Below are 27329 nucleotides of genomic sequence, written 5' to 3' on the forward strand. Positions count from 1 at the left end.
TTCGTAATTCTGGGCCCATTTTCTTTTGAATGTGCTCAATGCATGCAAGCTTGCAAACTGTAACCTCTCCATTTGGCTATGAGCATGAACTGCAAAGAATCCTTTGCTCTGTAAAAATGGGGGCACCCAGTCAAAAAAAGTGAATGGGTCCAACTGGTCATACCAGTTCCCATGAATTGGTCCCAAATGGCATTAATTGGAAGCCAACTGGAATGCTGAACTTCAATAGGAAAGACCAATTGGACCTTATAGTTCCAATTGGCCAGTCCAATTGGTTCACCGCTGACCATTTGATCTCCAATTGGAATGCTTGTTAGTCCAATTGGCTGCCCACATTCCAATTGGAAAACCATTGGAACAGTGCATTCCAATTGGCCTCCCAATTGGCATCCCAAATGGTGTGCTTGTTGGTCCAATTGGTTGTACAACTACAATTTGGGAGAGTGTTGGAACATTGTTCTTTCAATTAAAATTTGTTTCATATACATAAAAGTTGATATTTGTTATTTACATGGCAACTTAATTTGCTATAGGCCAGGGCAGAATTCCAGGCTCAAGTAATTGTCATGATTCTTATATATTGGAGTCAATTGAGCCATGTATACATATTTTGAATTGAAAACTTCATTGTAGTGTGCATTAGGTTATGTTCTTCAGTCATTTATGTTCCTTATAAGCAACTTTTTTTTCTAGAGCTGTGGCGTTTACTATAAGGTACATTTTAACTCAAAACAGTGGGACAGTTATAGCATTAACAGTTAACATGAGTTTGAATATGGTACAATTAAAAATGCAGCTAGTTCTGCTGGTTTGTGACCTATAGCTGTGCTCATAGAAGCAGTACTTTCAGTCTCCTGCTGGGTGATTGCCTGGACAAAAATAGGCCCATTGCTACATGCAAGCTTCATCACTTGTTTTTGTCATTTTTTTTTCTTGGATATTTTGTGTAGACGAAGTAATAGTCACTGATGTGGGTATAAAATTAAAGGTTGAAGTTGGTGCACGAAAGCTGTAGTGCAAACGGAGTGTAAAAATCCAGCACAGCACACATGTTGTGGGAATTAGTCATATGCGAAGCAGTCAGCATGCGTCAGCCAATGCTGGAAATTTCATTTTGAGCCTTCAGCGTTACGAGGTGGATAGACATCTTTGTCCCAATTGATTAGCTCTGTGCATATTGTAGACTTTCCAGGCACATCAAGTACACTGACGCGTGAAAGGTAGCTTATGGCACAACATAACATCAGTGTTCCCATTGGAGCTTGCACTTCAGTTATATTACCATGAAGTGCATGCTATCGAGTGATGATGTGCTTATATACAGACAAGTGCAACCCTTGAATATTGCTCGCACAGTCCTAAGTGCACATATGTAAAGCTTATCACATTGATATAAAACAGGAAAGCCAACTCTGCAACTACTTTGTCCTGACAAGGTATTTTTCATTGTACAAGGTATCTTTCTAAAGTAGTTTGAAGCAGTGACTGAGTGGAGGCTGCCATGCAGAATTCCAGGGTTTGATTCTGGCTTCACCCACGATTTTTATTTTTTGCTGCCATCTGGATATTTCGCGACATGAGCTCATTCACACTGTTGTGTTAAGATTTCCAATGTCTGGGCTGATATAGCCTGTGAATCACTCACAGCTAGTGGTGTGTGAATAGTGAAATTTCATCTTTGATTCTAATGACGCCGAATAGTGGCCAAAATATAGAATACGTAACATTTTATTGAAAATTGAAAGGAAGAACAAATTAATGAAGTCAGCTTGTATCCTCAAGCACATAACGCAGTAAGTGAATGCTGCCGAATGACAACAAATTGTCCTATAATAATACTGTTGTCCTTCATCGTTCCAAGTGCTTCATGCCCAAAAATGGCAGCATTTCTTGCCTAATTATAGGTCTTGATATATCTTAATGGATAGACTATGCAACCTCTTTCTGCACAGTAGTGCTTTTGAAATTAATGAAATCACAGCAGTATAACCTTGGTGCTGTTTGTACAACAGAAGACAACCACGCATTTCCGAGAAAAGCTCGTGGCATTCCACCACAATATGTTTATTAAAATGGGCAAAAATACAACAAGTCCAGGCATAAGAACACTCAAACAAAACACAAAAATAATAATATGCATGAAATATATGTACATATGTAAAAAATAATACACAAATGCACAAAATTTGCACATAGTTGCATCTGAAATTAAATTACAAATTAACAGTGCACATAAAATTTCACAAGGTATAGCAACTTGAATGACATATGCCACTCTGACAAAACTGAGTGCCGAATACCCACTGCACACTGGCCATGACGTGCTTGCATTTAGGCAACTCAGACAATTTTAAGAGGTCAATGGATTTCCGTAAAATTTGCTGGTTAGCAATTTCCTTTACGTGACCTGCAGTTTCTGAGCATGCATGATCTTAGTTTTTCCTACGTTTAATTTAGTTTCAATAAAGTTCAATTGTTAGGCGGCGCTCATACTGTGTCCTCGTCCTGCGAGATGTCGTGTTCGCACCAAGTTTCAATGTACGGTCACTCACACCAGTGTCACTAGAGCTGCAATGCTGCTCATGTGCACAAACCCAGCTTGTAGTGCTATTATTTCACATAATGATGCCACAGAAGCATGGCTTTCATTATATATGTATCAAGAGTACAATGAGCAGCCACTGTACCTGCTTATGCAAACAAATGCACCAGTTGTTTTGCACTATCACTAGCACTCTTCCAAGGAAAATGAGCAAATGGAGAAAGCAGTGCCCCATAATCTCTTAGTGATTACACCTATGGCTTACTCAAAAAGGGCTAAAACACCTAAAATAGCTTGCTTAATTTTGAATGGCCTGGCAAAACAGAAAGAATTTACGATCGAAAACGATACATTCGAGAGTACACAAGAATATGTATACCTAGGACAACTACTCATGGGAGAACCTAACCACAAAAAAGAAATTCACTGAAGAATAAGAATGGGCTGGAGCACATTCGTCAGGCACTCTCAAATAATGTCAGGAAATCTGCCACTATCATTAAAGAGAAAAGTATACAACCATGGCATACTGCCAATTCGGATGTATGGTGATAAACCATGGAGAATAATGAAACAGCTAGAGCGAAAGCTGAGGACCACGCAGCGTGCAATGAAACGTAGAATGGTAGGAATAACAATGAGAGACCGGAGGATGGTAGCATGGCTAAGAGAACAGACAGGAGTTGCAGATGTCCTAGCTGACATCAAGCGAAAAAAATGGACCTGGGCTGGTCTTGTAATGGGCTGGAGCACATTCGTCAGGCACTCTCAAATAATGTCAGGAAATCTGCCACTATCATTAAAGAGAAAAGTGTTCACCAGACAACTGGTGAACAATAAGAGCAACAGAATGGTTACCAAGCGATGGTCAACACAGTTGGGGAAGGCAGGGAGTTAGACAGAGCGACATAATTCGGAGGTTCCCAGGAATAAAATGGAATTAGCTCGCACAGGATATGGTAAACTGGAGATCATTGGGAGAGGCCTTCAACCTGCAGTGGACTAACACAGGCTGAGAATGATGATGATGCCCCGCCGCGGTGGTCTAGTGACTAAGGTACTCAGCTGCTGACCCGCAGGTCGCGGGATCAAATCCCGGCTGCGGCGGCTGCATTTTCGATGGAGGCGAAAATGCTGTAGGCCCGTGTGCTCAGATTTGGGTGCACGTTCAAGAACCCCAGGTGGTCGAAATTTCCGGAGCCCTCCACTACGGCGTCTCATAATCATATGGTGGTTTTGGGACGTTGAACCCCAAATATCAATCAATGATGATGATGATGATGATGAATTAGGGAACATAGAATTGTCGAAGAAGACTACAGAGAAAGAGTGCTGGGAGGTGCACATACATATGAAACATTTTCCACATTGATTAATACACTAACACTTCTTATTTCTAGAGGCTGAATAATTACTGTAGGAGACTGTTTGAATAACACTTTGTGCACATGGTTAACGGTCACCAAGTCATACTTTACTGGTCGGCACCGAAGTTTCCAGACACATATGCATGTGTTATCACCACTTGAAATGATCTTTTCAATAATGGCAAATGATCCATCCAAGAGTTGAACAACTGAAGTATTAGTCTTTTTCTTTGACGCGTACAAGCAGTCTGTCAGGATTGAACCGTTTACCATCATTCTTCTGTACTTTACAGAGGGTGGCAGAATTTCTTGCTCAGGTGATGAACAGGCTGGTGGAATACAAGAACCACTTCCAAAAAAACGGGTGCCATCACTGCTGCTTTTGCTTTTGTGAGTGACCTTGGCATCAAAAGAATTGCAATACAGCACCACGCTAGGGCTGGCAGTCAGATCCTGCAGCTCCATTACAGTGTTTTCAATCTGCAGAACTCTACACAGCTGGTGTGGAATTCCATTTGCAGCTTTGATGGCCTCTTTGAGGCTCCCATTTCCCGATTCAAATGGAAATGCGGAATGTGCCCACAGGGGTCCCCAGTCGTGGATACTCTTGACAATATGTGTCAGCTGGTGCATGTTATATGTCATGAAAGCTTTTCCAAAAAGCATTTCTGAGCGCACATGAAACTCTAACAAGAGTTTCTCTGCTCTGTTAACTTCAGCAGTTTCGATACTGCGCTGCAGCATAATATGTAAAGCTTCCACCAAGCATGCCCAATGCTCAAGGTATCTTCTCTCCAGAATACCATGGAGCACTGGGATGCTGTAATATAGTATCCAATTCTCCAGCTCTTTAGCTTTCCACCATCTCCGCTCTTTTGTTGCTCGCGGCAATCTTTTCACGTCTCTCGGTGGCCTGATAGCCAAAAGCCTCTCATCGACCATGTTTTGCTTGCGACTGAGGGAGTAGGCATAACCTGATGACTCAAACCACAAGTCTAAAAACTGCCGTGCTACACCGAGTAAAATACAGTGCATGTAGTCAGGGACAAAGCCTGATACGATATTAAAATAGGGCAGGCCGATCAACGGAGATGCTGTTTTAACACCATTAACAGTCACACCTTCCCTAACTGCAGTCATCATATCTTCGACCATCTGGCTTTCAGTGCGCTCAGTGGGGTTCAATGGTTGAACAGGGTACTTAGTAGAACCACCAGCTCGTTCACCTTTCTGCAGACACCAGTTACATCCGAAATAACCATTAAATTGTGTGACACCTTGCATAGGTGCCCTGGCAACAGAGTCAACTGCACAACAAATGCAATAAGCTTTGTATGTCTGCAGTTGACCCTTCCGCTCCAACACAAAGCCATTTTCACTGAGGTGGCTCATTTCCTTTACAAATGTGTTCTGAAAAAGCTCCATATTTGGTTTCTCCTTCCAAAACCACAATGCCGCAAGGACGAGTTTTGACATTCTCTGTTCAGCTGGGATCTCATTAACAATTAACTGAATAGGCCAAATGGACGTGCCACTTGATTTGAACAGCGGTGTGCCATCGGCATTTAGGGTGAAGGTGATTCTGGGCCCACACTGCTGTGTTGAAGCTGCGAATTTGTGGTACATTTCACCATCACATAGATCACCCAGTGAGCCATCATGGTGAAGTGGCTTTGTTAGGTCAAGGAGTGCACAGTCTTTCAACAATCTTTGCAACTGTGATTCCACATCAAGAGTCACAAAAAAAGGCATATCAGATAGACTGGAAACACTCGTTCTGTGCCCACACTGTATGCACTGAAAAGAGGCATTTGTTTCAGCATTTTCTATATGTGTGAAGCATTTGGGGCAAAAACAATAATATGTCATGGTTGTGCCAGTTTTGCTCAAAAGTTTGGAGAGCTGGTACCGTGAATCAGGCAATATTGGATGTTCGAAAATTCTGTTAATAAGGTCCAACATGCTGGTCAGCCCAGTGAATGACAAATTATTTTTCACAGCGTGCTTCAGCACCATGAGGAGAATGTCACCTCTGGACAAAACCACTCTTTCAGTGATAACATCAGTAAATAACTCTCCAAACTGCGACTTGCCACCATGACTCGGCCCCGTGGGACTGTTAGGCATTTGCTGCTGAAAGGAGAAAAGAAATAATTGTTCAAAATGGCAGCACTCGACTGAGACTTCACAATTAATTATCCAAGTCAGCTAGAAATCGATCCCTCTTTTCTCGACAAATGATGCCATATATCCCAATTTCTGTGCCACATACCCACGTCCATGACGGTTGGCTGATTTGCTGCATATAGTTACCGTGGCCGCCGCGGGATGCCGCCATGTACCCCCCTCCCTCCGTGCACTTGTGATTACACTGACAGTAAGCCACGCATTTGAAGAAAAACAAGAAGGTGCTCAAGGTCATGATGCACAATGATAAAGGGGCACATGTTCTTGCCCCCTTGTCATCCCCCTCCCTGCACTGCTTTCACAAACATAGCGCTGTGTGTGTGTGAGCCTTCATTGTGTCTTCGTTTTCAGTGAGCTCTTACCGTTCATAAATTCTGCATTTCCAATGCCTAAACAAGCTAAGTGATCCCCCAGCAGTTAATGACATCAGCCATGTTTGTGTAATTTTTGCAACTTCCGATGGACCTACCATGTCATCTTCTGAAGGCAGCTCTCCAGGATCATGTTGCTCTGAACCATCCTCATCAGACATGGACAGCTGCAAAACAAATAGAGCAGAGAAAACACAAAAACGATGAAACCAAGAGAAAAGGGAACTCGTCAGAGATCGGCACCACCTCGACGTGTGACAAAGCCATGTTCGATTTTTAGTGCAAAATCTGCAATGACACCACATATGGAGACACAACAGGCACAAGTGCTGTCATGCCTCTGCGATGTCACCGCATATTACTAAATACTCCGAACAACCACTTCTGTTATACAAAAAAATACCCACATAAATATAGATATGTGTGCATACCTCTTCATCATTTAGCAATGTGTCATGGGAAACCATCGGGTTGGCATGCTGTGGCCTATCATTGGTTGCTTGCAGTTCTGGAGTAGTGGGACTGACCGGAGCAGATGTCACCCTGGAGGCTGCTGTGCTACAAGCATCGCTTGAAGTTTCCTGCAAGAAAACAGCTTATTAATAAAAATGCACTTAACGTCTCGAACATACTACCTCACCTGTTCATCCTCACTACTCAACGTATCAGTTCGAAGTATGCCATTTATATCTGTCGAGACTGAAGCTTGTCCTGCTGCTTCATCATCAGACGAGGATGTGTCCATAGGCACCTCCTGAATGCGAAGAAGTATCTTAGACATATGTGCACGCCTTAAGTCGAAGCTTTACTGTGTAAGCTCCTATCTAATGTATCGTAATAGAGAAAGGTTTTTGTTTGTTTTTGAGAATGACAGCATCAGTTCTCATTGGGTTTGTTGCATTTAAACCCAATGCTAATAATAATATTGGGTTTACTTAGACAAAAACTTAACTCAATGACTGACTCAGCAATGACAAGTGACATCACAATTTTGCTAATAACAAACCCAAGGCACGCAAAATCGATTAATTACGCATTAATGTAAAATATAACTAACCTGTAGGCAAGATATTCGCAAAACTCCTGCGAACATTGTTACCATTTTACGTAAGCCGTGAATTCAGACAGAAAAGTCCGCTTTAAATGTTCTAACAGATGCAATGTACTGAACTGCTACAACTGCTTTCAATGCCCTATTAGAGATTTGTTAAAAAAAATTTTAAGTCAATGTTAAAATCGGTTACAATGACCCGCTCAAATAGCGGCTGCCATTCACAGCCGCTTTATTTGTACTCAAATGTCGCAGCAATACCAGTTTGCTCACTACCAGTTGTTCACTAAACAGTAATTTACAGCGTGGTTCGGTACCGCCAAGCGAGCGATATCTGCCGTCAATATTTACGTTCACCCTCGGCAACTACATGTGCGGACAAACGCAGGTTGTTCGCCCACACAAACTGTTGTTAATACGCTAGGCGTGTTATGCGAACCAAGACATGCAGTCTCGTGTGAGTCTTGAACACCAGCGCCAATTGAAGGCGTTAGAACAAAAACAAAGGTAAACTTACACGCTGTTGGCAACCCCTCTCAGTACTTCTCGGTAGCACAAAGTCCGATCCATGGTTGATATATCGTTTATATGGGCCTCTCTTCTTTCTCTTTGGAAGTTGATACATTATGACCGCATTAGACGATTTGTTGGTGCACGTGTGGATGCTCCTCAGATTGTTGTTGAGCGCACAACCGAACACCACTTCAGCACAACGGCAACCATGGCACATCCTGACTGGTCAGCGTCACAAAAGATGTCCAGTTTCGTATTTCAATATTTCATTTATTACTGTAATATCTGTACATCTGGTAAACCAATATATACTCATAAAACCTAAATAAAATGGACATATTAATATTGAAGTCATATGCGTCTATGTAGCACGATGTGTTTACGTGGAAACCTGTATCTGCCAGTCGGCTTGAAGTACGAGCTCGCGGCTCGCGCGTACGTTTACATTCAGCACGTGCAACGGCAGTCTGACCGCTGGCCGCAGATTTGCGTGCGATCCTGCGAAGTGATCATTCGGCTGCGTATCCTCTTTGTGTTTTTTTCGTGCACTAACGGCACAGTGTACTGCAGAATGATCACGCACGCTAAAGTACGTTACGAAGACGATCGGAAACTTGCGATTGTGGATGTTGGCGACATCGAAAACTTCAAACCAGAGCACGCGAAGGACTTCAAGTCCAAGTTCTTCTATTCTGTAAAGTGGACCGATCCGGACGGGACCTCTGATTACTACCGGGCTCGGATCCTAGCTTTGGGAGGTAAGCTCTTCGTTTGCGACCCTGGCACACATTTATTTTGCCTTGTCAAGTTCAACATTAAGTGCATTTTTGTGTTCCGCGGTGCGCATATGCCTATCGTTGATGCTATCCGGTGCGTGCGGTCGGTCGGCAGGTATAATTTGATTAATGAAACATAATTTTGTCTTGAAATGAGCGTAGTTCAAATATAGTCTTGCAACTTCCGTTATTTATAAATAGGCCTAATGAAGCTAGTGTATAAAAATTACTATATATACTCAACTGTCTTTTGCGCTCTTGCAAATGCAATTAATATGCCTAAAACTTGTTGCTAAGTGAGATGGATATCTAAGGGATCGCCTTTCTTTCTATTCTTCATGCGGTACAGCACAACTCGATAATATTCCTTAAAATGTATGCACTGATCCAGATCATAGACCCCTCTCCTCCAACTTTTGACGCTATTGTCTGCGAAGCTTCCAGCGTACGGCACGTGGCAAACTTGTTGAGTCCTTCCCAGCTGCCTTTATGTTTTCAGAATACAGTAAAAGCTCGTTAATTCGAACTCGAATGGGACTATAAAATTGTTCGTATTAAGTGGAGTTGAAAAATTGCGCAGGCGCTAGAATGAAGACATTGTTCCACACTGTGTGGAGAACCCAGAGAAGCCACCTCTGGACTCGTTCCCGCAAACTAGGTGATACTACATGTTTGTGGCAGGTAATTTCATAAATTAAATTCAGGCTGTGACAGCAAGAGAATTTATTGATCAGTCAGTGATACACCAGAAACAAGCATAGACTACAAAGAACAGACTACAAAGAACACAGGACAGAGTTTAACAGAACGAGTGCAACCGTCAAGTGGTCTTATTTTCATGCGTAGTGAATAATAAGGCTAGTTGATGCTTGCGCTCAGTCTGTAAAACTGCGTTCTTTGTAGTAGTCTTCATAGCGGCGCCCTTCCATAAGTGCATTCAACTATTATGTAGGTCAAATAAAATAATTATTTTTGATCATCTGTGTTCATGCAATAATCATTAATTCATTATCTTCACCATAGCAGTCAGATCCCCCCTCCCCGAAATAAAAAAAAAAAAGGAACCAGGATTTGCGTGTATATATATATGTATATATTGCGTATTTGACCTCTCCTTACACAAATGCATATACGCAAACATCTAGAGCTCAGTTATACAGTATATACAGTAGTCTTATGCAAAGACAGTTAATGAGCACATGTTTTATGGTTGTGATACTACGCACATATATATTCTCCCTGCTTCTGTTTAAGGCTTACATGCATATAGAGCATGAACTTTTTTAATATTGAAACAAAGACTACCGGAAATTTCAAGGATCCTTTCATATAAGTAGAAGGCTTATTTAAGTGTACACTTAGCATAATATTCCTTCCCACTTAATCTGTTGTCACTCTTCTGTGTTTTTCTTTATACTTGCAGTGCAGCCTAGTCGCACATCCATGGCTTATAATGAAATTATTTCCTCGTAACATTTTTCAATGTGTACGACCTCAATATTTTCCAGAATCTGAAGACGACTTGGAGGGGGAGGGAGGAAGCCGGCAGAGGCCTAGGTTTGAAAAAATGGCTTATTCACCTGACGGCGGAAGTGAGGATGAAGATGATGTCCAGCCAGAGGTACTTGTTTATGCAGTGCCATATCATTCTTTATGCATTGCACAACTTAAACAGCCTCATAAGACATTTTTTTGTTTGTGTACAGCGTCCCGTGAAAAAGCCCTCTGGCCCAAAACAGGAGCTCTTGGACATGCTGAAGAGAAAAAAGGATGACATCTGCCGAAAGGAGGAAACAGCTACAAAGAAACAAAAAAAGAGGGAGACCTATGACGATAGGGGCAGCCTAGTCAGTGAGCTCAAGAACAAGCTACAGAGGCTTGAACAACTGATGGATAGAAAGAGCAAAAAAATAGAGCAGCTCCAAAACAAGAATAACACATTAGAAAAGGAGGCCATGGAGCTGAGGCGGCTTAATGTGAGGCTGCAGGAAAAAATTCTGACAGCCTTAGATGAAGGCAAAGGTATGGAATTCGGCTTTTCGTAGTTTTGTGGCTTCTGTGGCTGCTATGTACGTAGACTTATTTGTAATTTGTATGCCAGTAGCATGGTCACACATTTTTTTTTTTTTTTTTCAGGTTTGGGGGGGAGGGGGCACTCAGCTATGCTTTATGTATGTTTATGCATGCATTTGTATGCGCGTTTATACACATGCCAAACTGAAATTTCAGGGGGGGGGAATTATGGGCTTCCTTAAATTTAAAGCTATTCCTTACAATTTCAAACCACAAAATCGAACGAAGTGATGTTTGTGCATACTACCATGTTTACACATTCTTACGATAAGGAGCGAGTTTGCTTATTTAAGAAAATTACAAAAAAATATAGGGTATTGCAGTTATAACATGAGCTCGCCATCCTATGTTGGAGAGCTTCTCTTCTGACCAGTGGTGACGACCTTGCATAGGACCACAAAAGGCTTTTCAAGTCAGCGGAGCATGAAAGAATTTGTCGCACTTCTTCATCACCCAACAACTATATGCTCATTTACGCCTTGATGCCACTGCCTATGATTTTCGAATATCTTTGGACAGTTTATTGTTTTATTGTTAAGCAAATCCTTTTGCATTTTCTTCATGTTTTACCAGGCAGTGGTTGCATGTGCAAAACATTGCATAGATCCAACACGTCCATTGTCACTTAGAATGCTCTTTGAAGGTGCTTTGAAACAAAATAATAAAATTGCTGTTTTATGTGTAGCCTGGTTTCACATCTAATATGAGGTGCATTCTCAAATTGTTAGTTACAAAAAAAAAAAAAAAAGAAAAAAACTCAAGTTAATACAATACTTGCATTTGGTACAATTTCTTTGATGTAGCTATATTTTGGGTGAGAGCCTTGATATTGAAACTCATATGTTTTGAATGTTGATTGCTGACAATGCTGTCTTCTTAAAGTGACTTGAGTTCTGCTGTTTGTAGTGAGCCTCGCTTCATGTTGATGGTGCAGGCAACAGTAGAGCTGCGTGCTCAATTAAGAGCAAACCGGAGCACTCAAGGATGGAGCTCATAGATATTGACATGGATGTGATTCCAAGGGAGACAACACCGCCACCAGATGATTGCCCAAGAAAAGAGAATGCCACGGTAATGTGCATATCTAAAGGGCAGCTTCAGGAATTTTTAGTTTTGCATACAGTTGTCGTTGTAGGTGAAATTTTTTTTGTGCTTGCTTAACTGTAAATGCTGCTTTTTCAGATGGTTGTTATGATTTTTTTTTTGCAATACATTCCTCTGATGCAGGTGGACATTGGCAGTGGCCTTCGAATAAATTCTTGTGCGTGGAGTCACATCCAGGGCCATCAAAAGGATTCTCTTTTTGTGAAAGACCTGCTTCTTGGAATTTGGCCAAAGGAGCAGCTGAAAAACCGCTCTTTGCAAGGTATGTTGCTGTTCTATAGATTTTTTTTTTTATAACGACAAAGCTCTTTAGGCTAGCCTTATTCTGTTCAAGGCAAAGAAATTCCTAGGTGGGTATGTGCCACAGGAATTGGCCAATCCCCAATGCAAGTTCAGCAGGTGCAAGTGTTAAATGAAAACTGCTTGACGGAGTGGAGCATGTCAAACATGGGAGAGGAAGAAAGAGAACTAAGAGGAGTAAAGGCATAAAATGATCGAAAGACTAGACTCGGAGAAAGAGATAGAAAAGCAGAGAGCAAGACAAAGAGAAACAGGAAGAGAGTGAGAGACATAGATAGAGGAAGTAATCAGTAGAGAGAGAAAGGAAGGGAAGAAAGAGCAAGAAAGAAACCGAGAAATTAAAAGGAGCAACAAGGAAGGCTGCCCCGCTCCGCTGTTTCTTCAGGCTTGGCACCACTAATGCGAAGCTGCCATAATTTTTTTTAGCGCTGTGAACTAGAAGTAGCAGTATTATAGTTAACCACTGTTCATTTGTGTCTTGCAGGAAAGCGGTGTCCACGATTTCCGGATCGGCCTGCAAAAACTCCACTGACGCCTTGGAAAGTGGAAGTGATGCGGGGTAAGTGTCCATGCTTTTTAAGATATTTTGGTGTAGACTGTCTTTGTTCATTCTGCCTCAGACCATATTCTTATAGACTCCATTTTTGTTTAAGAACTGTTTCTTCTTGCCAGTTAGTGATGCCCTGTGAACCTTTTGTTTTAGATTGTTACAGACGGCGACTGCAGCGCCAAGGTATTCCTGAAAACCTTGTGCCTGCTGCACTCAAGCAGCTAAACCATTTTGTGGTGGAGAAGCTGGCAGACCTTGAGAGGATGGCAAAACGGTGAGATGCAGTTGTAAATGTGTTTTGATGAATTTCAGGAAGGTTCTTGTATGTAGTTTTAAATGACATGCAGCCTTGTAAAAAAAAGTGTTCAAAGCATCATACTGATTAAATGCCATGCCAGTGCATTTACTCACACCTGTGAAGTATGTGTGAGATCATGTGGTAAAAACTAGTCTTGAGCTCCTAGCACATCAAGTTAGCACTTTACTCACATCTGAGCAGGCCCAAATTCTAGGCTGACCCCCTAAGGTTTGAAGCCAGAAAAAAGAAAAGAAAATGTTACCTCAAATGTAGACCCAGCAGGAAAACGTTTACAGTATGCAAAAAACTCAAAACACATACAGTAGAACCCAGATATATATATAGAGCCATAAAGGAGATTGCAAAATAGTTTGATATGGCAGCAAAGCAGACAACTCGTCCAGCTTTCTCCTGTGTGTGTTTGTGTGTACAATGATTCTCTGCTGAACAGTGCTGTTCTCTTGAAACCCGGCGCCTGCTACAATGTGTAGCCTGCTATGTATGGTCACAATATTACTGCACTGGGACCCCTTTCCGTGCTTGTTTACTATGTCAGTGTCTGTGCAGTAACATTTTCTTGTGCGTAAGCGTTCACTTCTGACAATAAGCGGGTGTTGCGTGCATCATTTTGGGCCAATGTGGCGGCTATGCTTTTTTGTGCAGTTAAGGCGGTTTTAGCTATTCCACCATGGCACCAACGCATTTGGGTTGTTGCATATTAGCAGTATGCAGTAAGTTTAAATGGCGCTGTGCCTTACATGCTGCTAAACAGGTAGTCGAAAATGCCTAGTGCAATAGGGCTGTCGGCAATCCGTTGCACTCTCATGTTTGTCAGTGGCTGCTATCACATTTGCAGCCATCGCCACATGTGCTTAAGTCTTAATCGATGGCCAGCCGGTGCGTCCAAATGAAAATGTGAAATATTTTGCACAGTACAGCATGCTACTGGCCACACCTAGAGTTGCGGGGTGCACCTTGAATCAACAAGCTTATGAGCCTTGATGGCATGATCAATCCATGGTTATTATGCTGGTGGAAACAATTACTGCTATCACTCAACTGTAACAATTTTTTAAGTACTCAAATATAAACCAACCCGACAGTATTTGAGTTTGAGAAAGACTATTGGCCTAGATTTGCGTAAATATGATACACACTCTGCCTACAGCAATAAGCAATGTCATTACCTATCCCTAATATTCTGACAGGTCCATTTCTAAGGATAGTTCTGCAGCAGGCTACCATTGAAAATGTTGCAAAGGGCCAGCTCTCATGCCTTGAAGTCGTAGTGTGGTTCAAGCACCACAATGTCGTTGCATCATGTGTATATGTAACATTAGCGATGTGAACTTGTAACTTTCATGCACTTGTGTATTTTTCAACACTTTCAGGGAGAAGGACAACCTTAAGCCACAGGAAAGCTGTGAATAAGGCCAGCAAATTCCAAGGTCAAGAGTAAGCCGTGCCTGCAAATTTGGTCTAGTCATTTTCCAGTCAACTTTTGCAATACTTGTACAAGTAATAAATTATTGTAAATCAAGTACCTTCATTTTATGGTTTTTATTTTATGCATGTGCAATACACATCACTCACGACCAAGCATACCGGATCATTTTGGTCAGGATGAACATTTTTGCTTTAACAATTTGGTGTGCTCTTTGCCCATGTATTTCAGCCAAACACCAATTTGTAATGGAAGAATGTTAGGTTCAAGCTAGACCAAGCTAGAAGTTCACTTCAAATGGTTGACCAGTTGCACACCAGCCAGCTCTAACTGGATGACCATGTACATTCAACTGGCTGACCAATGGCGCACCAATCAGCTTCAATTGGATGACCTGTTGGCACCAGTTGGCTTGAACTGGATCACCACATGTTTTCAACTGGTTAACCATTTGGGCACCAGTCAGCTTCTATTGGATGACCTGTTGGGTGCCAGTTCACTCTAACTGGGGGACCATACGTTTTCAACTGGTTAACCAGTTGGACACCAATTCACGTGAGCTGGTTAACCGGTTGGCTTTAACTGGATCATTATGTGTTTGACTGGCTGACCAATGGCGCACCAATCAGCTTCAATTGGATGACCTGTTGGCACCAGTTGGCATGAACTGGATCACCACATGTTTTCAACTGGTTAACCATTTGAACACCAATTGTCATTGACTGGTTGACCAATTGCACTCCAGTATCTTTAATTGGATGACCATATGTGTTCAACTGGCTAAACAGTTGAGCACCAGTTGGCTTTAACTGGATCACCATACGTGTTCAACTGGTTAACCAATTGGGCGCCAATCAGCTTCTATTGGATAACCAGTTGGCTTTAACTGGATAACCATTTGGACGCCAATTTACATTGACTGGTTGAATAGGTGGACACCAGTTATCTAGAATTGGTTGACCAATTGGACACCAGTTAGCTTTAACTGGTTGCAGTGAAAAGAAAGCTGGGCACCAATTAAGATTCGGTTACGTCCAGTTAAATATAATTGGAAAACCAATTGGCCACCGGCACTGTCCAAATGGTTCACCAATTGGACGTAAACTGGTCTACCAATTGGATATAATTGGTACGCTCCCAACTGGTGGCGAAATTCCAATTGGTCGAGAACCAATTCGTAGCAATTGGTATTTGTCCAATTGGACCCATTGATTTTTTTTGACTGGGATATGAAGTACACGTATATAGCAATGCAGTTGTTCTACGAAATATATAAACATTTGAACCACGCAATTGTATTTCATGTACAGCACACTGTAGCATTGTGGTTGTCCATGCTTACAGATGTTACGACGCAAATTCACATGTTAAGTCGACGATCACTGTCGGACGACACCACAGAACACTGATGACACTTTGAAGAGGGGCACGTACACGCTCCGCAGAAGTCCGATAGCCAAAATGGCAGTTCGGTACAAAACACGTTCTACCCATTTCGGGGACACCTCATCAATTCGATGTTACCTTCATCTCGAATTGCATTAAACACACGTGAACAACAACAAAAACTGGCTTCAAAACAGCGTCATTATACATGCCAACAAAAAGTCCCGTAATCAGCACATGCAAGTTTGGCCGAGCGTACGTGCTGCCGCGACGGCTGACCCCACTCGTACGTTGTAGCGCCATGGCACCGTTGAAGCTGCAAGATAACCGATAACGGCCTAGCAGATTTTCGAATAGGGGCCCCAAAGAAATAGCGTCATGGCCACTGCACATGCGCAAAACCCAAACCACGTTTAGGTTTTGGGACGCCATTTCTCAAATTTAGCGGCAGCCCCAAAGCCTGCACAAAAAGTTTTGGGTCAGACAAACGTGACGGAACCCACTAAAGCGACGGCTCTAGGCCGAGATTGTGACATAGAATAGGGGGAGTGTCCAAAGTGCGGCAGACCCAAAGCGTCAAGCTTTTGGAGCCCCTATTTGAAAACTGCGGGGGAAACGTATCAATGTTCTACTACTCCACATACTGGAAGTACCATACATCCGGTTCACTGTATACCTGAAAGTGCGACATATATGGGTGGTGGCACAGTTGTTCATTCTTATTTTTCTGTTCTTTTCAAACGCATCGCATACTCTGTTCATGCTGGAATGCAACAGAGCCCACGTCTATGAATTACGTCAACAGCCTAAACGAATATGCTGGAATCACTGGTGTCCATATGGCAGCAAGAGCGATCGCTGGAGTGGCAGGCCCCGCAGATTCACAGCACGGCAAATATGTGACGGTGAACTATGTGATGTGTTCGCTACACAGGTGTTCTGTGGCTACGCCGTTGAAACCACTCTAGTTCACGATATGTGGAACTATAGTGTACCATGTTCTAGTCAACGTTTTTAGATCTAAAAACGTTGGTTCTAGTACACTATACTGGAACAGAGCACGGAGGCATTCCTCCATACGGACCATACCGTGAACGAGAGGGAATTCTCGCACGCTTTCGTGTATTACAGATGGCAGCAGTAAGCAACGCAAATTACGTTTTTCAAATATATATTAAAAAGAATCAAATCGTTATATACTGAAATCGTAGTTTTTCTGTCATTGTTTTGTATTAAAAAGTCAAAAGTTATTACAAGTTTATAATAAAATAAACCCCTAACAAGCTCTAAATACGTTATACTCGCCATCTTTGTAACAAGCGTTGGTATTTTGTTTAATTTAGATATTTCCGCGGTTCTCGAAGTAAACGTACTCGACAGTGAAGCAGACTCTAGGCCGGTTCATTGTGTCAAGTATCGCTTTATCAGTTACCGGGTCCCTCGTTTGGATTTGCTACAAGATGTAGGCGGCCTCGTCGTTATCGGCTGGCAAGGTTTAGCGATGCTCAAGCTCAGAGGCTGAGGAGAAGGAGGAGGCTCACGTAGCGTGGCTGCAGGCAAGCCATGCCTGGCATTGTTGTAAATTGCAACCCGCGCGCCACTCTTCACGAGTGAAGAAGAAGTCGCCGCGCTCGTGGAAGTGCCGCAGATCATGTAGAACAGCAGGTACCTTCCTGTGCGCAAGTAGTATTGATAACTTGCTCAAGCGGGAACGTTTCGGCGCCAGCACCCGCAAAGTAATCCTTTGAAACAACCGGGATCTCCGTGGTCACCCGTGTATCAAACCGTTACGACACCGTAAGTGTCCTCTTCACTTATTAAATGTTTTGTCTATTTCAAGCGCAGAGCACTGCTACTGATATGCTCGGGCATGCAAGCCAGTCGCACTTCATTGTCTCGCCGTTTTGTTTCGCAGAGATCTTGGGCCGGTGGCTACGAGGAGCCGTTGTCAGCGGGGTCGTCATCACTTGGCCTCCCGGAGACGTCAACGGTGCTTGCAGTGTTGCGGTAGTCCCCAAGGGATCTACGCGTCGACCGTGTGGGTCTGTTGCCACTTGCACAAGTGTCGATAACTATCCGGACTTTCAACGTGTGTTTGCGCCGATGCAACGGAAGACTTCGAAAAGCGGTTCTTCAAAGATCTCTCTGTGCGGCAAGACTGGTTGATACAGACGTGCATCAGCCTGCAGCATTGGCTGCTGCCAGCGTACGTACGGGGTGGTTATCGATACTGGATTCGTTGCGTTTCGTTTGCTAACACCACCGAAGGCTTTGCCAGTGGTGTGGCGAAAGACTGAAAGACTGTGAACTGTTGGTCCCGTGTGTTATGCTTCGCGCAAATTAACGCACGGTAGCTGTGACGGAAAATTTTGCAACTACACGGAGGAGAAATTAGGTAGCTGGCGAGTTTTTTTTTTTTTTTTACTTTCGAGTAATCTGCGTCTGTGTAACCTCGCGTTTACCGGCAGTGATTTCAACGTATTCTGAAGGAGTTTGCTTCGCCATTGGAGGTACAAAAGGTCACTGCATTGCAGCCGAAAGGTCATTCCCGTTAGTGTCTCCTTCACGAAGTCCCAATTGTGTGTCAACTGTTGCCGCTGTCGAAACTTAAGGTGCTACCAAGGTCAATCCCAGGGCAACGGGGGTCTGGAGGAACTATTTGTCATGGAAAACACAGGTGGAGCCCAGAGCATGAATTCGACTGTGTCCTGGACCGCTTCAGCTAGTGCAGCCAGACCCGTGCCTCAGACAACTCCTTCGGGCAAGAACGAGCCGAATTTCGGCTCGCATCTTCCTGCTTCGTTGAGAACATGGAGTAGGCCCCCTTCTGTTGCATATGGCAGCAGCCACGTGATGCCAAGAAACATGACAAACAGCAGCAACGTTGTGATAAGGGACAGAACTGTGGCGCCGCACGTACCAAACAGAAGCAGTGCTTTGCCGAGTAGTACCACAACAGTGCTTGGCGAGTCGGAGGCTGCACGCAGGGACAGGCAGATGGCGTTACTGCATTCAAACCTCAAAGACGGCGTTCTCAAGTCTGGGTCAGTGCCCTCTTCTATGGGCGGACATTCTGTTTCTGCAAAGCCACAGCCAGCCTCATCGAGCCCCGACACTACCGCTAGCAGTGAGACTCAACTTTTGATGTGCGAGTGCAATTTTGGACCAGTCGACCAAGCGACCTTGGAAAGGCACATCATGGCTGCCCACGTCAAGCCGTTTAGCCATAGCTGCGAACTCTGTGACAGAAAATTTCCTACGCGAAAAGAACTTAGAGATCATGTTACTTGCCATTCACGCGTGTATGGTGCTGCAAAACCGAATGGTTCATGTGGCTTACAGCAGGGCGACGAGAGAACAAGCGTCGTGCAGGAATGCGATTCGCTAAGTGGAGTTACTGAAGACATATTCCCTAGGAGTACTGCTGGTGGCGAAACACGTGTAAATGACAGTGTAACTGAAAAAGGGTACCACTGGCGATTAAGGCCCGATCTGGTAGGCTCAGATGGCTTGCTCGCTTTCTATAAGTGCACAGTCGGACAGTGTCGCTTCACGGCCAATCGTGCGAGTGATTTCTCTAACCATCTAGCGTCTCACCGGGTGGGAGAACTGGGAGAGCTCATTTGCATTTATTGTGGCGAAAAGTTTGACGTCATCGCCATTCTTGTGCAACACATGGAAGGTGCTCACAGGCATATGGTTTTCCAGTGTGGGCATTGTCTCTACCGGGCCGTACTGCCCATTCACGTTCAGTTGCACCACCAGTGGGCACACGCGGGGCTGGAGCTGCTGATTCTCGTGTGCACTAATCCCGCAAGGCATTCTACATATGCAGCCATTCCTCCGCAGCGTGTCAGCCTGACTCATTACTGGTGTAGTGTTCCTAACTGCGGCTTTAAGAGTTTCAACCCTGATGTGTTTGAGTGGCACCTTAGTTCTATCCATCCGAAGGCTAAGGAGTACTTCTGTTCTCTCTGTTCTACTTCTACGCCTGTAGGTAGCCCGCGAGAACTGATTGAGCACTACTGTGTTAAACACGGCATGGACGTAGTGCAGTGCGGCATGTGTCACCATTCTGAGCCCACGTGCCACACAATGCTGAAGCACCTTTGCTACCACCACCCGGACAGTCCCCTGGGACTAATTTGTCGCACTAACGAGCAAGTTGAAGAGTTCGAAAAGTGCGTGCAGTCGTTCCAGGGATCGGATGAACCGCCGGTGGGTAGGTCAGGCCCGTCACCGGAGCCAGACACGTCACCGACACGCCAATCGTTGCCCATAGTCCCTGCCGTGAAAACCTGCCCCTTCTGCACAAACCACGTTGTGACCTTGGCCGAACTCGCCAACCATTGTGTAGCAGCTCACCAGATTAAGTGCCCAATTTCCGATATCTTGCAGCTAATGTTAAAAAATCGCTGTGCGTCCACTGCGAAAGATAGCAGCCTCTCCTGTCCTTTTTGCAGTGCGACGTTCCCGACCAAGGATGCACTTCAGGAACACATCTACCACGAGTTCCACTACATGCCTATCCAATGTGAAGCATGCAGTTATTCCACCACCAACAAAGTTCACTTGAAGGAGCACTTTTCGTCCAGCCATGCTGGAGAGTTTCCCACATTCAAAACTTGTGAAAACGACGATTTTGAGTCTTGGGTAACAAAATTAGTCTCCCAGCAAGAAAATCACTGCGTTGTAATCGAAAAGCCCTACCAGTGCGTCCAATGTACAGAACGATTCCAAAGCATTGGCGGACTGAGAGTTCATTTGTATACACACTTAAAATACTACCCCTACCATTGTTCAATATGTGACGAGTGCTTTGTAAGCCAAGAAGAAGTTGAAGAGCACCAGCGCAAAAAGTACAATGCGGCGGGGCAGTACTCGACTAAACAGGTCAGGTTTGAAACAAAAGAGACGAAGGTCGACAGTTTTATTGACACAGCTATAACGATGCTGCAGCAACTTTTACACAATTCGCCTTCGCAGCAGTGTCCGTGGAAGGGGTGCACGTATGAATCTTCGGTGAAAAGTGAACGCGATGCTCATGCGAATGTGCATGTGGCAAAGCGCAACACGTGCACCAGGTGCCAATTCAGCTCGCACAGCGCTGATGTCATTGCGTGGCACGGCAAGGAGCAGCACAGTCCAGTCTCCAGCAGCACTGAGGCTCCTTCGTGCAGTGATGTACAACCAGTGCCAAAGAACAACTCACGCTTGTTTGCCTGCGGTTTGTGTAATTATAGGGGACCCAACACCATGAGCGTTCGCGAGCATTCCAAGATTGTGCATCCCGGCAAGGCGGTCAAGCTGGTCGTTCCTAAAAGGAAAGATCTGTACAGCCCTGCCGTCAAAAGCATGGAACAGCCTGCGAGATCGAAAGAAGAGGATGGGGAAGAGCGACTATCCGTTTCACTGGTGCCTCCCCAAAGGAGCACCACGCGTCCCAGTCGGTGGTCATCCAACAAACAGAGGTGCCCGTGCAACGAGTGCAAGTTCGTGGCATCATCCGAACGACTCCTGCACATTCACAAGACCGAATTACATGAAGATAGCCAGAGCCTCAATGCAGACTCAGATGTTGTTGCCAATGCCATGTCCAATGCCTTGATCCTGGCCACTCACCATTACTCCACGCTGGCTTCCGGCATTTCCCAAAAGGCATCTCAGTCAGCATGCCAGCTTGACACTTCGGCGCCCGGTTCACCACAGCCGGACCATGTCTACACGTGCCGCAAGTGCGCCGAGCAGTTCCGGTTGAAGACGAGCTTATACAACCACCTGCTAGTGAAGCATCACGCATATGCCGCCTGCGATACCTGTGGTAGTGCACTGATGAACAATGCTCAAGCTATTAATCATGCTAAGAAGCACCCAACTGTGCGAAGCACTTTCACGGTACTCAAAAGGAAACAGCTTACCAACCCTGCAGCGAGGAATTTAAATAGGAACATTCCTACCAATAAACAGTTAGTACAAGAAGCCAGTGATCTCTATGTGGTGTCACCCTGGGCTCCCGATGCACGAGTTCCTCTGCAAGAATTTTCTCTTCAGTACAACCTTAACGCACGTGTGCGCGTAAAGGATTTTGAGAGGTCTCTCAGTAAGAACCTTTCATAAGAACCTTTATTATGTTTCTTACTCGTGTCACTGTTTTATGTTTGTTGAGGTCCGCCAGTTTGAGGCGTAACAATTAATCCCTGTATATTTGTTTATAGTTATTGGCTTATGTATTTTGTTGCACATGTATGCCATCATCAAGCTGAAGTGACGCCAATTTTTGTTACGTGTACATTTCTGTGTAATATTGAATCTCATGCAAAGCGTTATTAAACAGCTGCATGTGTTAGCAGCATTACTGTATGCTTCGGTTCCTTGTTGTACTTGTCGCTCACAAGCAGCCCTCTCTATTGGAACAGTGCTCTGAACATACATGTGCGGATAATGCTAGTTCACAGGTGCATTGTTGCAGTTTTATGACAGCTGTTATGAAGCTGTCATGAAACCGCAGCTACAGCTGATTTTAACGGTGTATCTCACTGGGTGTGTAACAGCCATCGAGTGCAATGTTAGAAAAGAAACCAGGGCTGCGCAGAACGCACAGCACAGTCGCCGCAAAATCTGGGAGAGCGGCCGGCCTTTCAGGGCCTTTTGCAGCGAAAGCTGTTAAGAGGTCAGAACAACGGTGTGTGTGCCATAATTGTCTGATGCTGCCATTGTCCGTAATCACTATCACACTATCGCTTGGAACTTCCTTGCAAACTGACCCTAGGCAGGCTTCATGTCAGGAAAGGAATCGCATTAATGTCTGTAAAAAAAGTGCTTCAGCACAGCAGAGGAACAGCCATGCCTCACACAATGCGAATTGCGTAAGGAGTGAGTCGTCGAATGGTACAACCCCATTATAATAGTGGTTTCATCATCGTTCATTCATCATCGTCATACAACACATAAAAAAATTGCACAAAAGTTGCTGGCAAGCATGTAGCAGTTGCCACGCTTCTCCGAAGAATCACGAAAGGTAGCGTAGTAATTTTAAAAGAGCGAAAGAACAACCAGTTTTTGCATAATGGGAATAGCGTAGAGAGTGGGTCGTCCAATGAACTTACCCATTACAAAAGCTTGTTCTTGTTCCCCTATTAACTGTGGCACATACCCACTCCAGGCATAATTCCTCGTGGTCAGCCACTGCTTGCGTTTAGTGGATACCGGCCTACTACCAAAAAATTTTTATTATTAATGCCGTAGTGGGTATCAAGCAAGTTTGCTTGCAGCAGTTACCCAATGAGTGTTTAAAAGAGGCTCTGAAAGGCCGCTCTTTTAGCTTTCGCTGCGACTGTGCTGCGCCTTCCGCGCAAGCCTAGCATTTTTTTTGTCCACTCTTTGGGTAACTGCTACAAACACACATTTAGGATACCCACTATGCCACTAATCATGATTTCTGTGAAGTGGGGATGCGTTCACTATGCCATCCTTCGTCATTCTTCAGAGATGCGTGGTACCTGCTACAAACTTGCAAGTAATATTTTGCAGTTTTTTATGCTGTGGTTGATGACAAAGAATTATGCCTGAATCTTTTGTAGTGGGGTTGGAGAATTCGATGACCCACTCGTTATGAAATTTGCATTGTGCGACCCCTGGTTGTTTTTTAGCTGTTTTAAAATGTCTTAATTTATTTTGTTATTCGTGTCGCTCGAGCCTCCTCTCTTTTAGCTCAAGCTCGCACCCACTCGTCTGTTTCAAGCTTTGTTGATGCCGCCCAGTATGGTGTTCCGCTCACTTTGCAGTAGTATCCATGATACTAAGGGTCAGATTTTATCCTCAGTGTCGGTTCCAACTACTACTTCTTACGAAGCAGACAGATGGCCATTGCACTAGCTCTCCTTGATCCACCAAGGACTGATATTTATACGGACTCTAAATCCACTGCTAGGGCCTTCGCTTCTGGTTCCGTGTGCAAGGAAGTTTTTAGAACTCTCGCTCACAAGGAACTCGCCCACCACACTATTATTTGGTTCCCTGCTCACCTTAGCTTGAAGGTCGGGGGCTTTCCCAGTGTCAACGAGCTAGCCCACTCCAAGGTGTGAGGCTTCACTTGCCGCGCCGGGACTTGTGCTTCTCAGACAGAGGAATCAGCCCCAACCTTCACTTTAGGGACGTTTTGACTACGTTCAACGAGATCACGAAGCACTATCAATTAGGCCGTAGGTTCTCTCCATTGCCACACGAAAAGTTGTCTAGGCCACAGGCAATCTCTCTTCGCATGCTTCAGACGGGAACATACCCTAGCCTCGTAACCTATAGCCATTACTCCGATATTTCAGAACTTGTCCGCACTGACACAATCGCAGTGATTTTAACCACATGCTCTGGAGGTGCCCCTCTTTACAAAGAAAAAATAAAGAATTTTCCGAAACCTCCTTTCATTTAATGCTCACGACTCTGGTTCTCATACAACAACTCAAGACTGTCCAGAAGGCCCACGATGCGGTCGTGAGGCTGGGCCACCCCATCCCTACGTGGGGGGAGGGGGGGCCCGCGATCCAACCCCTATAAAACGGGAGTGGAATCCTTCAGGACCCCAATAAAAGTTTTTCATCCATACATTCATTTGTGAAATACTGACGCCTTCCACAGGCCATTACAGGGAGTGAGTCGAGAGGTACAACGGCAAAGTGCATTGTACAAGAAGTCAAGCTAGACATAAATAATAACCAAAGCAACAAGGTTTGGCAAGTCTAGTAATCATAAAGGTAATGGTTACTATGTACACTAAATCAAACTAGAAATTAATGACAATGAAAGCAACAAAATTCGTAAGCCTTGTAGTCAAGATAGCAAAAAATAAAGTTAAAAAAAAAACTATGTTATAGCATACGAAAATACTCCTTTACTCTGCGCACCAAACTTTCTCACTATCCATGGCAATAATATCTTGGGGCAACATGTTCCGTATTTCAATGGAAGCTGGAAAAAATGAAAATTTGAATGTGTAGCAGCGTGTGACGTATTGCCTGAAATGCTTCTCGGGAATGGCGATGCGGTGGTTTCAAGTGTTCGTGCTTGTCTATGTTTATGCGGTTATTACAAAGCAAGAAAATAAATTTCATCGCTGTCACCTGCTGCCGGCAAGCAAGCATAGGAATTCCTGCAGCATTTCAAAGAGCAATGATGCTACATTACGGTAATAGTATTTTGAAAAGATGAAACATAAGTGCTTTATTTTGGATTCTTTCTAGTCTATTTGCAAGGTACACCTAGTGGGGGTCCCAAACTATACGGCCATATTCAAGAATGGGGCGCACTAGAGTTTTGTAGACTGTTAACTTGACAGATGCATGAGCCACAGCTAACTTTCTGCGTAGAACCCCCCCCCCCCCCCCCGAGTGCTTTGAATGCTTTTGCGAATGCACTTTCAATATGAACGTTCCACTTTAAGTTGCTTGTGATGATTATACCTAAATATTTTATAGAGTCTGTTCCTGTGATATGGGAGCCGGTCACTTTATAAGTGAATATACTAGGTAAACTGCTATGGCTAATATTCATGTACTTTGTTTTGTTGACGTTTACTTCCATACCCCAGGTTAGACACCATTTAGTAATCTTACCTATAGATGGATTTAAAAGCATCTGATCGTCAACAACCACGCACACCGGTGTACATAACCAGGTCATCAGCAAATACACGTACCTTCACACCTTCTTCAACACAACTTACAATGTAATTAATATAAATCAACGAACAGCAGTGGACCTAGCACTGATCCTTTTGGTACCCCTGGATATACCTCAGGTAAATCAGAGTTGGTATTATTGTGACATACTGTGTACGACTGCACAGATAAGCAGTAATCCAGGTCATTAATCTTGGTTCAATACAAATAGACCTAAGCTTCTCAATTATCTTAAAATGTATTACACAGTCATGTGCTTTTGAGAAATCAATGAATTACTCATTGACGAGATTCCTTTCCCGACATGAAGCCTTCCCCAAGGTCAGTTTCGAGCTCAGTGGTAGAATACTTGGCTGGCACGAAGGGCAGACGGGTTCGAATCCCATTGTGTCCTTGGTGTCTTTAATTACTTACTTTTTTTTCTTATTTCGAGCGATAGTGGTTGCAGACACCGGCGACGGCGGACAACTACGGCGCCAAAAACAACACTTGTGATCTCATAGAAGCTTTCGCAGTAAAAAAAAAAAAAATGCTTCGAGCAGGATCAGAACTGGACTGCCACAGAGTGCCTTGGTTCGTTCAGAACAACATTTGAACTAAGGCACTGTGCGTGGTGGTCAAGTATTCTACCTCAGAGACACACCATGCAGTGTAGAATGGTAGGAATCTAACATAACAGCAGGGGTTGCACAATATGAATTGCAAACATGCACTGTTTATGCTTCGCACCCATTACAAAAGGCTTAGTTGTAATTCATTATCATCATCAGCCACAGCATGAACAATGTGCAAAATGCCTTAGGCGTGCAGAGGTTACCTCACTTCTCTGCAGTTTGATTAATAATGGTGCAGCAGGTACCTCAATACTAACAAAATTATAATTTATGGTGTAGTGGGTGCCTCAACTGTATTTGCCGTACACGCCCCCAAGAGAGTTTGCAATGAGCTCTAGCAAGGTCGCTTTCTCCAGGTTTTGTGGCGACTGTAGTGCATTTTCCGCGCAGGCCTAGCTCGTTTCTTTTTTACAGCAGAGTTAAAGCAACCTTGAATCACTCTTATCTGAGGAGGATATGTGCCACAAAGATAAGAAAAGTCCCATTGCTTTCATTCGGTCTCCGAATAACGAAGATGCTATCAATAACTAGCCCAGAGGGTAACTGCCAAGCAGCTCATAACATAGCCTTGTATAGTAAGTATAGCAAGGAGATGGGAGAGAGAAGTGGCGAGGAGGAGGGAAGTGCAGAACATAACTATGCGCAGTACAGTGTGGCAAGAGGTGAGAAAGGAAAGGAAGGAGTAGGGAAGGTACAGTGGAGTCGAGCGTGAAAAGAAAGACGAGCGGGCGGTAGGGCAAAATCGGGCATGTGAGAAGGCAATTAATGTGCAGCCCTACTGAGTGTGGGTAGTACAACGTCATCAGCCTTTACAACGTTAAGTCGGTCAGTCGGCAGATTCTTGTTCTCCCAAGCCGAGTGTCTCGCATCTATTCTGGAATATTTGGCAATGGCCAAGCTAAAATTGATGCCACCAGCCTAGCTGTTAAGTTGGCCTTCATGACGTCAGTCAAAGCCAAGCACAATTTCTACTGCTCGCTTTAAAGTTTATTAATAAATAATGTTTGTTTCCTCTTCCTTTTCCTAGTTTTTCTCTTGGTTCATCTAGTCAAGCAAGATGATCCGAGATATCAATCAAG

At 44.0% G+C, this 27329-nt stretch overlaps 3 protein-coding genes across 5 annotated transcripts; 2 read left to right on the top strand and 1 right to left on the bottom strand.

Annotated features, from left to right (window-relative positions):
- Window positions 1-3408: 3408 nt before the first annotated feature.
- On the bottom strand, window positions 3409-8510 carry LOC142765691 (uncharacterized). Of its 3 annotated transcripts, none has more exons than XM_075867135.1 (5): window positions 8036-8510; window positions 7108-7221; window positions 6899-7048; window positions 6566-6634; window positions 3409-6039 (listed from the first exon to the last, which is right to left on the bottom strand). In XM_075867135.1, the coding sequence occupies exons 1-5, from the start codon at window positions 8246-8248 to the stop codon at window positions 3859-3861; spliced, it is 2727 nt and encodes a 908-aa protein (XP_075723250.1). In that variant the 5' UTR covers window positions 8249-8510; the 3' UTR covers window positions 3409-3858. The 3 variants fall into 3 exon arrangements, with proteins under 3 accessions (XP_075723250.1, XP_075723249.1, XP_075723251.1); XM_075867134.1 differs by having other exon boundaries at window positions 3409-6042; XM_075867136.1 differs by lacking the exon at window positions 3409-6039 and having other exon boundaries at window positions 6322-6634.
- Window positions 8511-8601: 91 nt separating this feature from the next.
- On the top strand, window positions 8602-14681 carry LOC119166816 (uncharacterized). Its single transcript, XM_075867137.1, has 8 exons — window positions 8602-8789; window positions 10316-10428; window positions 10514-10829; window positions 11815-11951; window positions 12108-12246; window positions 12769-12843; window positions 12988-13108; window positions 14524-14681. Exons 1-8 carry the CDS (start codon window positions 8603-8605, stop codon window positions 14561-14563), a joined length of 1128 nt encoding a protein of 375 aa, XP_075723252.1. The 5' UTR covers window position 8602; the 3' UTR covers window positions 14564-14681.
- A 3772-nt stretch (window positions 14682-18453) lies between these two features.
- On the top strand, window positions 18454-22322 carry LOC119167079 (uncharacterized). The gene has a single exon (XM_075867138.1). It carries the CDS (start codon window positions 18627-18629, stop codon window positions 22077-22079), a length of 3453 nt encoding a protein of 1150 aa, XP_075723253.1. The 5' UTR covers window positions 18454-18626; the 3' UTR covers window positions 22080-22322.
- Window positions 22323-27329: the final 5007 nt, after the last annotated feature.

The sequence above is a fragment of the Rhipicephalus microplus genome, chromosome 6 (genome assembly GCF_043290135.1).
Source record: "Rhipicephalus microplus isolate Deutch F79 chromosome 6, USDA_Rmic, whole genome shotgun sequence".
NCBI lineage: Eukaryota > Metazoa > Arthropoda > Arachnida > Ixodida > Ixodidae > Rhipicephalus > Rhipicephalus microplus.

Excerpts from the sequence above, each read along its gene's own strand:
- LOC119166816 (XM_075867137.1), top strand. The coding sequence starts at position 8,603 with ATGATCACGCACGCTAAAGTACGTTACGAAGACGATCGGAAACTTGCG. Across the intron at positions 12,247-12,768 it reads GAAAAACCGCTCTTTGCAAG|GAAAGCGGTGTCCACGATTT; the intron begins GTATGTTGCTGT and ends TGTGTCTTGCAG. Across the intron at positions 12,844-12,987 it reads GAAAGTGGAAGTGATGCGGG|ATTGTTACAGACGGCGACTG; the intron begins GTAAGTGTCCAT and ends CTTTTGTTTTAG.
- LOC119167079 (XM_075867138.1), top strand. The coding sequence starts at position 18,627 with ATGGAAAACACAGGTGGAGCCCAGAGCATGAATTCGACTGTGTCCTGG.
- LOC142765691 (XM_075867134.1), bottom strand. The coding sequence starts at position 8,248 with ATGTGCCATGGTTGCCGTTGTGCTGAAGTGGTGTTCGGTTGTGCGCTC. Across the intron at positions 7,222-8,035 it reads AGAGGGGTTGCCAACAGCGT|GAGGTGCCTATGGACACATC; the intron begins GTAAGTTTACCT and ends CTTCGCATTCAG. Across the intron at positions 6,043-6,565 it reads TGCCTTCAGAAGATGACATG|CAGCAAATGCCTAACAGTCC; the intron begins GTAGGTCCATCG and ends TTCTCCTTTCAG.